Source organism: Babylonia areolata, chromosome 22 (assembly GCF_041734735.1).
Source record: "Babylonia areolata isolate BAREFJ2019XMU chromosome 22, ASM4173473v1, whole genome shotgun sequence".
NCBI classification, from domain to species: domain Eukaryota; kingdom Metazoa; phylum Mollusca; class Gastropoda; order Neogastropoda; family Buccinidae; genus Babylonia; species Babylonia areolata.
In genome coordinates, this window is record NC_134897.1 from 7,359,049 (window position 1) to 7,375,703 (window position 16,655).

A 16,655-nucleotide genomic window follows, 5' to 3' on the forward strand; every position below is an offset into this window, starting at 1 on the left:
CTTGAACAGTTCGCTGCGGAACTTTACAAACTCAGATTGACACAAGCACCAGCAAACAGCTCATATAAGTTACAACACCCTTTGTTTCAAAACCAGTGCTGTAAGAAAACAGGAACTACAACAGATGTAATCGGGCTCAGATAAGAATATCAGGGCTTAAAACAAGCGAGCACGAAAAGCAACGACGGGAAAGAAAGAAAAGAAAAAAAAAAGGAACAAAAAATTAGAAGAAGAACCCCCCCCCCCAGATAAGTTCACCAATCAAACGAAATTTGTCTACAGTTTTACCCCCCCATACAAGACGACACTTCGCATTCAAGGAAACTCCCTCCTACTACATACTCCCCCGCCCTTGCGGTTTCCTTTCTTCCCCTACCCACTCCATACCCACCCTGCCTAGACTCAGGCCGAGTGTTGTGTGTGAGAGAGTGTGAAAAGAGGAGGCGCCTCCCTCTCCCTGCGGCCCCCTCCTTCACCGGCAGCTCGGAGGGGACGGCCAGTCGGCTTGTAGTCCCGACCCGACCCGCTCAGCGGAGAGTCAGACAGGGAGCGATCTCTTCTCGCAGTGTCTGCGCACAGCCCGCGGACGACACAAGTCTTCTCGTTTACCGATCGCAAATTAGCTTGTACCTGCTTCAGCTTCAGCTTCTTCTGCCTGGACCTCATCTTGCTGTCCAGTTGGCTGGCTACTCCAAAGCTGTCGTCGTCCTTCGTCTTACCTTTGAGTCATCAGCATTGTCCTTCGTCTGCTTCGTCTGTTTTTTTGTTTTTTTTCTTTCTGGCCGTGCGGTGTTCATCATCGTTGACGCTCTTCAGCTGCGCCGGAAGATTTTTTTTTCTTTGCTCCTTTTGCATTGTCAGAAACAAAGCAAGAAAAGAATTCCACGTTCGTACTTAAGTCAACGTGTTTTTTTTTTTGTGTGAACTGCCGTCATATTGTGAAGGATTGGATATTCGTGTTAACGAAAGCCCGAACATTTGGGTGTAGTTTGAAAATAGCGTGTGATAAAACTCCAATTGAAAAAAAAAAAGTCACAAACTGGCCCATTTTTAGGAAATTTATTGTGCGGCCATGTGATGATAGTCACTCACCCTTGTGAGTAATTCCGTCAAAAAACCCAAACATCTACATTGAAGCAAAGTAATGGCCGGGCGCCGGAGAAAGCGGGCGCCGCAAAAACAGTGGTGGGAATCGTGAAGTACAGTACAGTGCTGATCCGTTTTAGTGTATATATATAGATATATATATCTGTCGTCAAAGGAAAAATCGGTGTGAAGGAAAAGGTGTGGGTTTGTGCTGGGGGACCAGGTCGACAGCCCAGTCCTCCTCGCCGGTGAAGCCTACTACTACCACTGCACTGCTGTAGTAGTGTGAGGGATGCGGGAGTACCGTGTGTGCGTGATGAAGGAGTACACGTTGTCGATTCGTGTGGCCGTGGTGCTGTCCCTCCTACAGCTGGTCCATGCCTCTTGGTGGTGAGTACCCCTTAGGTCTTGTCTCATGTATGAGTCTTCCTTGTGAACGGAAAGAGTTACCACTCTTTACTATTTGTTTATCATTTGTTCCCCTGGACTCATTGTTTATTAATTTCAGGTCTTCCATTCGTTTTCTTCTGCTTCTTCTAACCATTCGAGAAACGCTATCTTCTTATATCATGATTAATGTCTTGTTTTGGTCGTTCGTGTTTGGTCTTTGTTTTCGTTTTTGCCTTTGTCATCTTTTCTTGCACATTCTTTTTCTCACCATTGGTTTAAATAATCTTTAATTGTTCAACAGTATACATGATTACATATGCAAACAAAGACAAAGGAGCATCAACAAGCTTAAAGCTTATACTGTGCTCACAACGTTGCACTTCAATTTTAACATGACAGCTGATGAACCGTATTTCTCACTTTTCTTCTTGTTGTTATGATTGTTGTCTTCATCTTTGTGAATTTATTTTATCAGTTAAAGCTTATTTCTTCCTTTGTTCATTTCTGTATTCTTTTCTCCTTTTTCTGTCTTTCATTTTGTTTCCTTCGTTTAATGAATTGGTCATTTGATTCCCCCCCCCCCCCCAACTTTCTCTCTTTTGTCATCTCTCTGTCTCTCTCTCTCTAGTTGATTATTGGGTGTAATGTTTAGTGAAATATTGTTGGTTGTGATTGTTAGTTTTGCAGTTAATCAATTATTGATGCGCGTTGTCAGCATTATAATTGTTTATAAATTTTATAAATTGATAATTTTATCAACAGTACCCCGTTCAAGTGGGGCCATTGAATGAATTATCTGTATCCCTGTTCCACGCTCTGTGTGTGTGTGTGTGTGTGACTCTGTCTGTCTACCTATCTTTTCTTCAATCTTTTTTTTCAATCATTTTCACGGATTTATAGCGCACTAGTATTGTTCTTGCTGCTTTTGAATTTCTGTGTCTCGTTCCATTCAGCAAATATCGCATTACCTTTAGTGTGGCGTTATTTTCTATGTTATGTACGTCTTAGTCTTTTTGTGCATGTTGAAAACTCTCTCATTCCTCTCACAAGTTACGCCGCTGTTTCACGCACCTGCCAGATAAACTGTTACGTCTTTATATATATATATATATCTGTATCTATCTGTCCTTCTGTCTGTATATCTATCTATCTCTGTTTGTCCACTTACCCACTTATCTACCTACCTACCTATCAATCCATCTGTGTATATGTCTGTCCTTCAATCTGTATATATATCTGTCTCTTTTTGTTTGTCCACTTACCCACCGACCTACCTACCTACCTGTCCATCAGTTCATCTATGTGTCTCTCTGTATAGATGTATCTTTGCCTGTCTGTCTGTCAGCGTGCATGTTTGCCTGTGTTTTATCTGTCTGTGTTATTTTCTACTATCACCATACCATTATGTGTATAATGGACGAGTTTTAGCACTAAGAACATAAAAACAATACCCAGATTTACTGATTTCCAACTCTTCATTATTTGAGAATATAATATACAAAATGTTAGAAAGGAAAAACATCTCAGACCCACCACATGCAGTATAATTTTTGCCAGTTGCCTTCTTCAGAGCTCTTTATTGAATGTGTGTATACGTATGAACGTGTGTGTGTGTGTGTGTGTGTGTGTGTGTGTACGCGCGCAAGCGCGCGCTTGTGTGTGTGCGGCACGCAAGACGTCTGAAGTTTTTTTTTTTCCCCCCATTGACAAAGTATGCAGAAGAAAACGGGGCCAAACTCCGAGGAATGTGATAACAGGGTTATCAAGTTTTCTTTTCCGAAGGATGTATTTTTTTTCTCGGGCATCGAGTTCATGTGCCTTGGCTTCAAGAAATGTTTACGTGAAATATGCAGGAACAAGAGCTAGTACAGTCAGTTAACCTGACTGTAGCAGCAGCAGCAACAACAACTAAACAACTGAGCTGACAGTCAGCCTGCCAACTGACACATCGACAGTTAAACCACCAGTTAAAATGTTGAAGAAACACATAGACACATGAGCAACCAAGTACACACACACACACACACACACACACACACACACACACACACACACGTACACACATACACACATACAAACACAAACACGCACGCGCACACATACGTAAGCACACACACACACACACACACACACACACACACACACACACACACACACACACACACACACACACACACACACAAATGAAAACATATGAATGAGAATTGCGTAATAAGATTATGTGTCTTGTGTACATGTATCCAATTTATTTTCGTTCTTGATTTTGTTTTATTTTATTCTGTTGATTTCTTTGTGTGTGTTATTTATCTTACTTTGTTTTATCTTATCTTATGCAATATTATTTGAATTGTTTCTGTCCTAGATGATTTTTCTTACTTTGTTTTATCTTATCTTATACAATATTATTTGAATTGTTTCTGTCCTAGATGATTTTTAAAAACAATTTTAGTTTGAATTACTTTCTACCCTAAATAAAGATGTTTTACAAATATCAGTCCTGATACTGCTACAAAAAATTAACTGCCACTGCTGCAGCTACTACTGCTACTGCTGCTCTTACTTCTACTTCTGCTGCTGTTGCTACTACTAGTACTAGTACTGCTACTTCTGCTGCTGCTTTTTTTTTTTTTAATCTGCATTGAAATGGAATCCGAAAGCTATCTTACAAGATAGGCGTGAACATTAACATTTCTAATGCACAATGTGAGCGTGCAGGAATGCACACACGGCCCCTGTGCAGACACTAGCACCACCACGCATGTTCATGCAACTACCGATGCTACAACAACTGCAGTAGTTACTTTTGTTCCTGTCACTGCCAGTGTCAGCTCCACGGCTTCTATCACTGCTACTATACTGTGCTACACGAACACCCTTGTTATTACTGTATTTGCAACGGACTCTCTTGTGACTGGAAAACACACGAAAATATGGCAGTTACTAATAGCCTAAACCACTGAGAATGGATGGCGCGGTGTAGCTTTGTATAGTTCGTAGTTTAAAGAATATTTGTGTGATGAACAATATTTTCTGAATTTTTTTTTTTTTTTTTTTTTCATTGTGACTCCTTGCATGGGCTTGAACATAACGAGAAGAGAGATAGGAGGTACAAGTGCCTAACGTGCCATGCTCCTAGCGTGGTTTGTTGGTCAAAATTCAATGCAATGTAGGGTTATTTGATATATCTGTACATATTTCGATACCAGCGCACTTTTGTATCCACATTTTAGCCAATTCATTCACTCACGTACGGAACACGCGTGCATGTACACACACACACACACACACACACACACACACACACACACACACAAAACACACACACACACACACACACACACAACACACACACATACACACACACACACATACACACACACACACACACACACACAAAACACGCATAGATACACACACACACAAAACACACACACACACACACACACACACACACACACACACACACAACACACACACACACACACACACACACACAGAAGGAGGAAGAAAGAGGGAAGGGAAGGAAGGGAGACGCATTATCTTGAACGTTTAAAAAACAAGAAGATAATCTAAATAAGATAAAGTATGAAAATGGCTATTTAAGTCAGTTACTGCGCGCACGCAAGCTTACGTAATTGTAAAAGCTTTCAATAATGGTATGAGAAATTAGTCATTTAAATCCTGACGTTGTAAAAGCCTGATTTATTCATTTGGTGATTTTTAATTTTTTAATTTTTATTTTTTTGTATTGAATATTATTTTTAAAAAATCATTTAAATTACTCTAGACCGAGAGATGGACGGAAAGCGGAAATGAGCTTGTATCAGGCCTTTGATTTTTTAAATTGTTTTTTTATTTTCATAATTCAAGCATCCGGGACGAATTGATACTATCGCGCATTGTACGGGTGTGATATTTATTTTTTTTTTTGAATGCGGCCTGGTCACGACCTGCCTGCTCTTTCACCGGAAAAGGAGGTAGTCAGTTGATGTGAATGCGTGCACGTACAGCATTACAGATTTTTTGTTTTGTGTTTATTTATCTATTTGCTTATTTATTTATTAATTTATTAAATTATTAATTAATTTATTTATCTGTTCTTTTATTCTTTTATTTTTTTTTGTAAAATTTATTTGTTTTTAGTTTTTAAATTATTTTGTTATCTGTATTCGATATTCATTTTTGAACAAGATGGGTGAAGTTGAAGTAGTGAAGAAAAGGCATGTAATTCTAATGAATATTCAAATATTTACTTTGTCGCTCATTTTCATTCCTGAGATTTAGCGTAAACTGGCCATGCTTTCACTTGTCACAACTACTTGACTGAATAAATAAGCAACTGCTCAATTTCTTTGCGCCGTAAAACACACACACGTTCGCGATACTTACGTAGGTCCGTTTGATTTCAGTATGTTTCCCTTTTATTTTATTTTGTTATTTTATGTGATTTTATTGAATTGCGTTTTGCTAAATTTTGATTTTTGTATTCTAAATGTGTCACTGTCCATTTCCAAAGGTAATAGTCTTGTTTCAACTGGTCAGATTTGTAGGCTTCATGCTGTTGACTTTCTCTCTCTAAGTGCCTCTCTCTCTCTCTCGTTGGCTGTTCCCGTCACTCTCTTTAAAAAAAAAAAAGTTCTTGCAGCATTACTGCGCTGTTTTCTGTTCTTGCGCAGAGCGATGAGACTTTATGCTCCATATTGTTTGTTCAGGAAATTGAGTTTTATAAGATCTTTTCATTCATTCATTCATTCATTCATTCATTCATTCATTTCTTCTTCTTCTTTTTCTTTCCCTTTTTCTTCTATTAAAAAGAATCACTATAAAGCATTCAGATAACTGCCTTAGAAATATTACCGAATGAAGCGTGATTGATAACACGAAAAGAACTAGAAATCAAATCATTAAATGAAGCGATAAATAAAATAATGAATAGAAAAATAGATAAATTAATCAGTTGATGATTAATGGATAATTATCCAATTAAAAAAGAATTCGAAGGTTTTCCATTAATGATTATCTGTGTGATACTAGTGGTAGATGATCCATCATATCCTTGTGTTTTGATATTTTTTCTAAAAGCGAGATTATTTTTCGGATTCAATACTAACACTTGTCTGCTTCAGTGCTATATGGGTAGCTTTCTCTTTCTAGGTAAAATCTGTATGTTGATACTGTGATAGACTGTGCATACTTTATTTCTGTATGTCTTGTAGATCTTGTGTTTTAACCATATATGTTTTTTGTTATGTTTGTATTTTTATTGTTGCTTAATTTTTCAAACTGGCTACCATTGAACAAGAACGTGTTAAATGGAATGTTTTCCGGCGCTCTCGTCTGAAACGTAAGTGACGATAATGTTGGTTTTCATTATTGATCAGTCCATGTAATTCAGCTAATAATTAGTATTCGTCTGATTAATCTTATTATTCTTATCATTCTTAACGTCGTAATCATTTAAAAAAAAATTGTTCTGATGTTATTGTTTTTTGTAAAACAAGCTTCTTCTAGAGGATAGTTCCGCTGTTCCTGTCTGGCTGACTTCCAGTTCGAATACTTTCCAGACAGTTTTCAAAGTTAAATCGTGTTCATACCAGGTGTGCGCTTGTGTGTGTGTGTGTGTGTGTGTGTGTGTGTGTGTGTGTGTGTGTGTGTGTGTTGGGAGGGGGAAGGGGAGGTACGCGCGTGCGTACGTTCGTGCGTGCATGCGCGCCTGTGTGTATTTTGAGCACGTACGCACACGTATATAATATTATAGTGTGAGGAAAAAGAGCTTTTTTTTTTTTTTGATATCGCGGTTTGTTTATTTCTCAGTCTCCTTTTTGTTTTGTGGTTGAGAGGGACACACAAACACAGACACACACCCGAGTGATACAAACCACACACACACATGCACACACTCACCCCCACCCTCCTCCGTGACCACTCAGACCACCTCTCCTCCTCCACCCCCCCTCCAAATTCCTTTTCACCGCATTGAACTTCCACACTTATTGAGCCATTCAGTGGCACGCTTTTATTTCAGTTTATGACAGTGTTATTACTGACATTGGGGTTGTAAACATGTATCCTGGCAAGCACACAAGCAGAGAAGAGGAGGGGAAGGTAGGGATGCCTAACACTACACTGACTCCACCACAGATGAAAAGCAAGACCAAATAACAATTGCACTTACGGTCACGTAGTTTTTAAGTTGAACGAGGAGAACTTAAAGGAGTTTTGTCGTGGTCCGTGCCGGTGCAGGGAGAGTGGAAAGCTGGGAAAATCGAAGTCTGACTCACTGGAATTCAGCTCCAGAGCTGCACCCTCTGAGCTATTGTATGCAAGTGCGCCGGAAGTAGTTATGGAAACCCCTGAGCAACAATGGCGTGAAGCCGTGTGAGCCTTTGCCCAACTAAATATTAACAAATCCTGTGATACTGTTTTGTTTGTCTGTCTAAATTTCTGGTAATATATCAACGTTCGTCGTCAACATACCACAGGTTATTATTGATGTATTGCCCACGGAATGATCATTTGATAGGAGTGGGAAAGGGAAGGCAGGTATCCAACACTGCACAAGCATCAGAAAGACAACAAATTCCAGAGGAGCAAACAAAGAAAAACATAAATTAAAAAAAAAAATTAAAAAAAAAAACCGCAAAAGAATCACACAAAAAACAACAGTTTTTATGTCGGGCGCCAGAGATATTCGAGAGGTAAGTTTCGCATCGGCCTTACTTGTCCTGGCTTAAAATGTTTCGATGTTTTCACTTTTCATTTTTAGAGTTTTTGGCACGTTTTCAGAAGTCAGTTGCGGTCGTTTTAGCAAGAACCCCCCCACACCCCCCAAAAAAACAAACAAACAAAAAAACCCAACCAACCAAACAAACCACCACCACCACCACCACCAACAACAACAACAACAACACACACACACACACACACACACACACACACACACACACACACACACACACACAGACCCCCCCCCCCCCCACACACACACACACACGAAAAGATTGGAAAGTAAGTGAAGCACACACACACACACGCACACACACACACACACACACAGACCCCCCCCCCCCCCCCACACACACACACGAAAAGATTGGAAAGTAAGTGAAGCACACACACACACACACACACACACACACACACACAGAAAGAGAGAGGTAAATGCCTGACTTACGCATAAAGCCAAAGCGCTGGTCAGGTCTGGAGACTGATTCATTGTGTGTCACGACTATTTATATCTATGAGCAATCAATATTGGGTCCGATTTTGTGGGAACGGGCGCGCTGCGTTAATTCGGTCTTTGTTCTTTGTTCATTCTCTTTATTTCTTTTTCTGACTTTTTTTTCTCCTGTTTTTGTGCAGTAATGGATTTCATCACAATTTTACTTGAGACGATTTCTGTCGCTGCTGTGATGTCGTTTAACGTCTGTTGAGTGATTGAATTTATCCACAAAGGATCATGAAGTATCCGAAACACTAGCACCTAGACCACCATTGGAGACAGGGTCTGAGGCGTGGGACGAGAAAAATGAATAACGGGAGACAGTTAGTTACACCTTAACGGATGACGAAGAAAAAAAAAAGGAAAGATACCAATAAAAAAAAACCCCATAAAACAGGGGATAATATCGCTAAAAAGACAGGAGAGGAAAGAAGAGCAGCGGGAAGGAAACACACACACACACACACACACACACACACACACACACACATGTTTGCTGCATAGTCCAATTGGACATTAATTTTGTTATAGTTGTTACAGTTGTTTGATGTTAGCGTTTCCTTCTATATTGTGCCTATGTCTCCCGTTTTAATGCTTTATTTTTTCCAATGCTCTGTATCTTTCCCCACCACACAGTGACACACACACACACACACATGCGCACACACGCGCACACACACATACACACACACCATTTTTCACCCTCTGCCCAATACCGTTCCCTCCACCACGCCCCGCCCTCCACCCTCCCGCACCCCCCACCCCCCACCCCCCCTTTTTTTCCGTCTAATATCACTTAAAGTGGAAGACGTTAAACTGAAGACTACTACCACACACACACACACACGGACACACACACACACACACACACACACACGGACACACACACACACACACACACACACACACACACGTACACGCGCACACACACACACGTCTACATTTTTTAACACATTTATTTACATGTGTAGCGAGTGTGCCATGGCATACAATTTTTTTTTCACTGGCAACAGCAGCAGCAGCAACAACAAAAGCGACAGTAGTAATAATAGTAATGTTATTAATGATGATCTCGACTTAAAGAGAAGGTAGTGCAGACAAATAACTCTTCCATCAGCATTTAATATGGTTCTGTAAAATGGATAACAGAAGCAAAAAACTGAACAAACAACGAAAGGCAAACTATGTCATAGAATGGTAAAATACAGGTTTCCAGAATAGAGCAGTACCAGTTACAGAAACGTTTTGATAATAAGAAATATTATTAATGGTTGTACTTTTACATCCAAACCTGAAGTTACTGGCAGCAGAAATTACTACTGAATTACAATTATTCATCAACCGCATGAAGTCGTTTGTTTGCACAACAATGCACCAACCATTTGTACAAAAGAGTGCACAAGCGGCGAAAACAGTTTTGAGATTTTGTGTCGATCGTCAGAAGCCACTGCAGTGCGGTGCCAGAAAGCCTCTACAAGGTGAGGTTCTGGCAGTGAGAAAGGAATGAAACCTGCATGGTCGCGCTTGAGTCTCCAGAAAAAAAAAAAAATTCCCTATTCCGCAGCATTTCAAAACCCGCAACGGTTACCAGTTCCATTGATCTCACGTACAAATTCCTTTCAAGCAAATGTCTCGAAGTGTGGTTTCACCTAGAACAACAGTTCTTGTTTGGTGTTTGGCATTTACACACACACACACACACACACACACACACACACACACACACACATTCTGCCTGCCTGTCTGTCTTTCTGCATGTCTGTCTGTCTCTGTCTCTCTCTGTGTTTGTCTCTGTCTGTCTGTCTGTCTCCCTCTCTACTCCCCATCGATATCTCTTTCCATGCAGATGTAGTGCAGCACACATGGATTACTCTTGATCGACACCTCTTTGAAAACTGAAACAGTACCAGTTGCCTACAATCCGGTGCATTTCAAATCAGAGCGGTGCAGAGCAATGAAACAGAAAATAATAACATAAATACAAGTGTGATCAAATACCGTTCTGTTACATTAACAAGTTCACCGAGGAATGCGGGAGCAGACGTAAGCAAAAAAAAAAAAAAAAAAAGAGAGAATGGAGTAAGGGGTAGGGGTGGGTTGCAAGCAAATGTAGGGGTGGGGGAGGAGAGGGTGAGCGACAGTTTAGCGAGGAATGAAACGACATATATATAGCCATTTCGGCGAGTGGAGGTGTAAAAGCCGATAAGTGAATGATTAAACGTCTCATTTATCAGCCCGTGTTGTGTGATTGGCTAACTTCCAGACCACAGCCGAGCTATCAGCCGGACCTCATTTACATTTATTATATTCACAAGTCAAGTGTTGAGGTCCCGAGAGGGGTAGGGGGTATCAGTGCGTGTGTATAATATTATGTGTGCGTGTGTCTGTGTGACTGTATCTCTCTGTGTGTAATATGATTTTAAGAAAAATACTTTTTTAACACACACACGCACTCTCTCTCTCTTTCTCTCTCATGTAACGTTACTGATGAGCTCCAACACTTTCTTCGCTTTCGTTCTTGAAATAGACATATCCATCAACACTGTAATAAACATATCGGTCAAAACCCGCTCCAGGATCAACACAAGCTGGGTGCAGTCATGCACGTGTTGTGATGATTTGCAAATCGTGTACGGTTCACGCGGATAGTGACAAAAAGACATCACCAGCAATACAGCAGCAGACCGACTTGTCCCCCTTCAAAGGACAGAAGACAGATGGACTGTCGGGAACAAACACCCTGACCAACGCTGTCCAGCAAGAAAACATGACGTGGAAAGCGACGGGAACAACTGACCATCTTGTCACTTGACTGTCCGCGAGGACTTGGGAGGTGGGGGGATGGAGTGAAAAGGGGGTTGGGGTTGGGGGGGTGGGGGTGGGCAAGGAGAGACCGAGGTGAAGGATGGGTCGCCATGCACACACTGATGTCTTTGTTGTTTTGGGGGTCCGTTTCGTTGGGTCTCCTCGCTCTGTTTTTGTCTTCTGTCTGTCGGTCAGTCTGTCTCTCAGTCCTCCCATCAGTGCGTTACTCTGCATTCGTATTTTGGGGTGTAGGATTATTTTCGTTTCTCTCGTTCACGCGTGTTTGTGCGAGTTCGCGCACGTAAACGCACACGTATGCCTTAATGGACACATTAGACACTGCTAATAAATGATTCTATTAAATATGACTCACTCTCTCCCTCTCCCTCTCTCTTTCTCTCAGTGGGGGATTGGGGGTGGGGGTGGGGCGTGTGTGTACGCTTGCAGATAAAAAGAGAAAAATGTGCCGGGGTTTCTATTGTAGCCTTTTTATGTATCTTTTAATGAAATATCTATTTATCCATTCATTTATTACACTTCTCACCGGTTTATAGTGTAATTATTCTTGCACAGACATACAGACCAAGGAAGTCAGGGAGTGTGAGCGCTCTCCACAATAATAAATAAACACCGCCGGTTGATGTTGATTCACGATATCGTGAGGGTTAGCAGAACTGGCGCTGATGTGCAGAAGGTTATATGACAGACCCATTTATTACGTGGAGTTTTGAGATAGTGTCTGCTGCCACAGATAGCAGCGTATCACTCCCCAACCTGCGCTTTAGACTTCGCGGGGATGTGTGTCAGTTCGTTCTTTCCCGTTTTATGGATTCGATCGCTGTCATGGGGCCGTTGCTGGTCGATAGTTTTGATTGATGAATGTGAAGGATACAGGTGAAAGGTTGTCGGTGGTGTGTGTGTGTGTGTGTGTGTGTGTGTGTGTGAGAGGGACAGAGAGGGAGAGAGACACCCTCCACTCCAGCAACCTTTACTAGACTTGAACACGGGACCCCGGTTTCCGTGACGGCGGTTGTGAACCAACCGTTTGTCCAGCTGTACAGTCCAGTGATTGGGTGACAGGCCCTTCCCGTCAGCAGTCATACTCTCATACTCCAGGAGACTAGGACTGCTTAACCTCGGCAGGTCATCCCCGCTTCCTTCGTCAGTATTCGTGAGTTCGCCACTTCCTCGTCTGGAGCACTGGATTTTTGTCTGTGTGTGTGTGCGTGCGTGCTTGCGCGCGTAATTGCTTGTGTGTGTTTGTGTGTGTGTTAGTGTGTTAGTGTGTGTGTGTGTTACAATAGATTTAAAGCCCCACACGGACCGCTTCTATGACACAAAGCTAATTAAGTGACCACCAGTCCAGAAAAACACAACCCACAATTTAGAGAATCAATGCTTGGCAGCGGTGTTTGCATATTTAACTTTTCAGCTCTGCTACGAGTCTAATAACTGAAAGAATGTTGAAGAGAGAGATGTTGAGAGCTGGACTTAAATCAACCCGGCAAAGTATAGAAGAGGCACGGGAAAGGGAGGTGAACGGGTGGGGGGGTATAATATCACATTGACAGTATCTTCACGACATTGCAGACAACAGTAAGATTCGCGTTTAACGTCGACATCCACCTCGGGTAACATATGCTAACAAGGGCAGGGTCGGGGTGGGGGTGTTGGGTGTTGGTGGGGATCAAACTTACACACTACCAGAATGACGACGCGCTGATGAGGGCAGCGACAATGCCAAGTCTTATGTAGCCCCCCCCCCCACCCCCGGCATTCGAATTGACAACTTCCAAACTAGCGACACTCAACCGACAGCTCGACACTAAACCCGGGCTCACACTTGACCTCAGTTAGTTTGTTACATCTGGGTTTAACGCTGACAGCCACTTCTGGTGATATGGCCCGACGGGGATAACCAGCCCAGAGTGGGGAAGCGAGAAGGTCGTTTTTAATGTGCACTCAAAGAGTCAAACTCGCGATCCACGGAAGAGAGGAAAATCATATATTCCTGTCAGGATGGGCAGTAGTAAAAAAAAAAAAAAATCAGCTGAGGTTGGTGGGAGTGAGGGAAGGTAGGAGGTAGACAGCTGAGTTATTCAGCTTGATGAGAGGTCGGTGGGGGTGGGGGTGGGGGGGGGGGGGGGGGAGTTGGGGGGGATGCAGTTTTGTTCAAAGAAATCAAACTCTACAACCTTAACACTGTGAGACCGACATTGAATCAGTGTTTTCCAAGAAGGGATTTAGAACACACTCAAACAGCTTTATCTTTTTAAATTCTTTTTTTTTCTTTCTTTTAATGGGGTGGGCAGGCTGGAAGAGGTGGGGAAGGGGGAAGAAGGAGAGGGAGAAGGAGCATTCTAACATGTTCCCCCGAGCGATTCGGGAAGCTCTCTGCCCAGCTCCACTGGTATCAATGCGTTTGCGCGTATGCACCGTCACGTCCACGCAGCGACACGGACGGACAAACAACGCATGCGCAGAGGGTTCGTCGGCGTGTGGACGGGTTTTTAGAGACGGAAGTTTGTTTACCTCTGCGGGAGAAATCTTCTGACCGGCGGAGAGAGGAGAGGGAGCCGGGGGTGCAAGAAGAGGACAAGAGAAACTTGGGGACGGGGGGATGGGGGTTGGGGGCGGAGGTCGGGGGGTGGCGGTGATGGGGGGGTTGTACAGGGAGGTGGTGGGAGTGTCGCTCAGGTTGTGACCCGTAAACGCAAAGGTTCAGGTCAAATCTCTGTTGACAGATGTACGTGTCGTCGGTGAGATTGTCACACGTTGGATTTTTTTTTTTTTTTTTTTTTTTTTTTTTTTTTTTTTAGTCCACAGATGTTTTGGTCTGTACCCTCTTTGTGTGTATGTATCCCTTTGGACTGTTTGCCTGCCACTTTCTTCTTTGTCGCTTCTGACTTCCACCCTTCCCTCCCTCCCTCCGTCACCCCCTATCTCCACCTCCATCCCCCGTCATCCTCACGTGTTGGGAGTTGCTGTATCCTGGCGTGGTCATTCATCAACACTGCCTGAACACACTGTCTTCTCCATTCACTTCCCTATGTTCGGCTTCTTTATTTGCCTATAATGACAATGGTTGTCGTTTGTAAACTGGTCTGTTGTGTTTCTCGTTATTTGTGTCTCGGTGAGTTTGAACCACCAGGAAATAATCTTTCAAGTGGATTTGGGCTTAGTAGCTATTCGTTTGTTTTCTGTGGTTCATATATATATATATTTTTTTTTTTCTCTCAAGGCCTGACTAAGCGCGTTGGGTTTCGCTGCTGGTCAGGCATCTGCTTGGCAGATGTGGTGTAGCGTATATGGATTTGTCCGAACGCAGTGACGCCTCCTTGAGCTACTGAAACTGAAACAGAAACTGTGGTTCAATTTATTAAGACCTTCTCAGCAGCGATGCTCACAAATGAGTTTACCAGCAGCTGCACGCTTAAGCATGCCATTTATCCAATATATATATATATATATATATATGTATTTTTTTTGTTTCTTTTATCCCTTTTCCTAGTTTGCTTGTATCATAGATATTGCCTTCAAGGACCCCCCTCCCCAAGAAAAAAACCCCAACAACAAACGAATGCTGCCCACTCGATTTTCCTATAAAAAAAAAAGAAAAGAAAAAAAGAAAATGGTCTATTCACCGTTTTGCATACTTTCCTTTGGTCTTCTATCTCACTAAAAAATAGAATACAAGATTAACGCTCTTTGTTCTAAATCCATCCCCAGAATTACTCTTTCCCACAGGCTTCATGACAGTTTCCAATAAAATACAAGTTCAATACTATCTCTTCAAAAAAAACACATGTTCTCTTTACTATGATTATGTCCAGTGACTGTCTGCGATAAAGTACAAGATCAACATTATCTGTTATGAATACATTGGCCAAATTTGCGCGCTTCTTTCTTTAACCTCCATATCAAATTTGGCTTTCTTGCAACTGGTGTCTTGCACACCTTGCTCCTTTTATCCCAGATTTAAAAACAGTCACCGTTTCACTCTACTAATCCACTTTCTCTCTATCTCTTTGTCACCCAAGTAGGTTTAGTTGTGAGCGTCTAGTCCTCTTTCTCTTCACCAGAAAGCGGTAGCCTATTCAGCTGATTTAAATCGTCACAATGTGTCATGCTTCTAAAGTGATCGATGTTGTCATCCTTTGTACTTTGCCTTTAACTCTCTCCATACGAACGCCGAAAGAGACGACGTTAATAGCGTTTCATCCCAATTACCACCATCAAAATATTGCAAGTGGAAGGCTCTTATACTGAAGAGGTGAATGTTGACAAAGAATACCACAATTCTGACGACGGAAGCTAAAGGTTGGGTCATTCAGACACCCACTGGACATCCGAGGGGTCTGTGTAGAGGAGAAGAGAGGACTGGCCGTACTGAGTGAGTTAAGCATGTCATTCCTATTGTTGCTTCTTTGTTTTTATCTGTAAGTTTTTTTTTCCATTGCTCTGATACCTTGTGTGTTCAATTCGTCGTTCTACTTTTGCGTAAGTCGTTGTGTAGGTCAATGTGAATAAGGATGAAAGCGCTTTACATCCATTTAATCTTACTAACAGTGCAAAACTCTTTGACGCGCCAATGGGAACTTTCTGCCTCCAACAAATGCTATTATCATTTACCACAAGCGGCAAGTAAAATACTTGTAGATGTATTTATTTAGTATTTACTTGTCGATGTATTTACTTATCATTTTAATAACCAAATTACAAAGTGAAAGTAAATTTACTGAATGAATAAATCCATACACATACACGCACGCGCACACATACACACGTGTGCTCTCTCGAGCGCGCGAATTCGCAGGCTCACACTTGCAAACGCAGGAGACAGAGAGAGAGAGAGAGAGAGGAGTTCGCGATCAGTTTGTTGCAATGATTGAGTCTTTCTCCCGTCCTATCTGTGATCCCCATGTGCTCCATTCCTCCTCCCATCTCTACTCTGCATCATACCCTCCAGCAATTCTGCTGAATTTTATTGACACGAAGAGCGTAGAGCACTTGTTACATAACTCCCCACAGGCCAAACAGCTTAATTATGAAGGAAAGGTCAGAGATAGTCTGATAATGATATTGTGGACGTACTCATGAAACAACTTGTCTTTTTTTTTATGACAAGTTATGCATGCAGGAGCTGTGGGTG

At 42.1% G+C, this 16,655-nt stretch overlaps 1 protein-coding gene across 1 annotated transcript in view; it reads left to right on the plus strand.

Moving 5' to 3' along the window:
• Nucleotides 1-537: 537 nt before the first annotated feature.
• The window catches only part of LOC143297147 (protein Wnt-4-like), a 108,219-nt gene continuing 92,101 nt past the window's right edge, over nt 538-16,655 (plus strand). Inside the window, exon 1 of the mRNA XM_076609326.1 lies at nt 538-1,476. Coding sequence (XP_076465441.1) covers nt 1,379-1,476 — 98 coding nt within the window. The 5' untranslated portion in view covers nt 538-1,378. The remainder of the gene's footprint in view (nt 1,477-16,655) is intronic.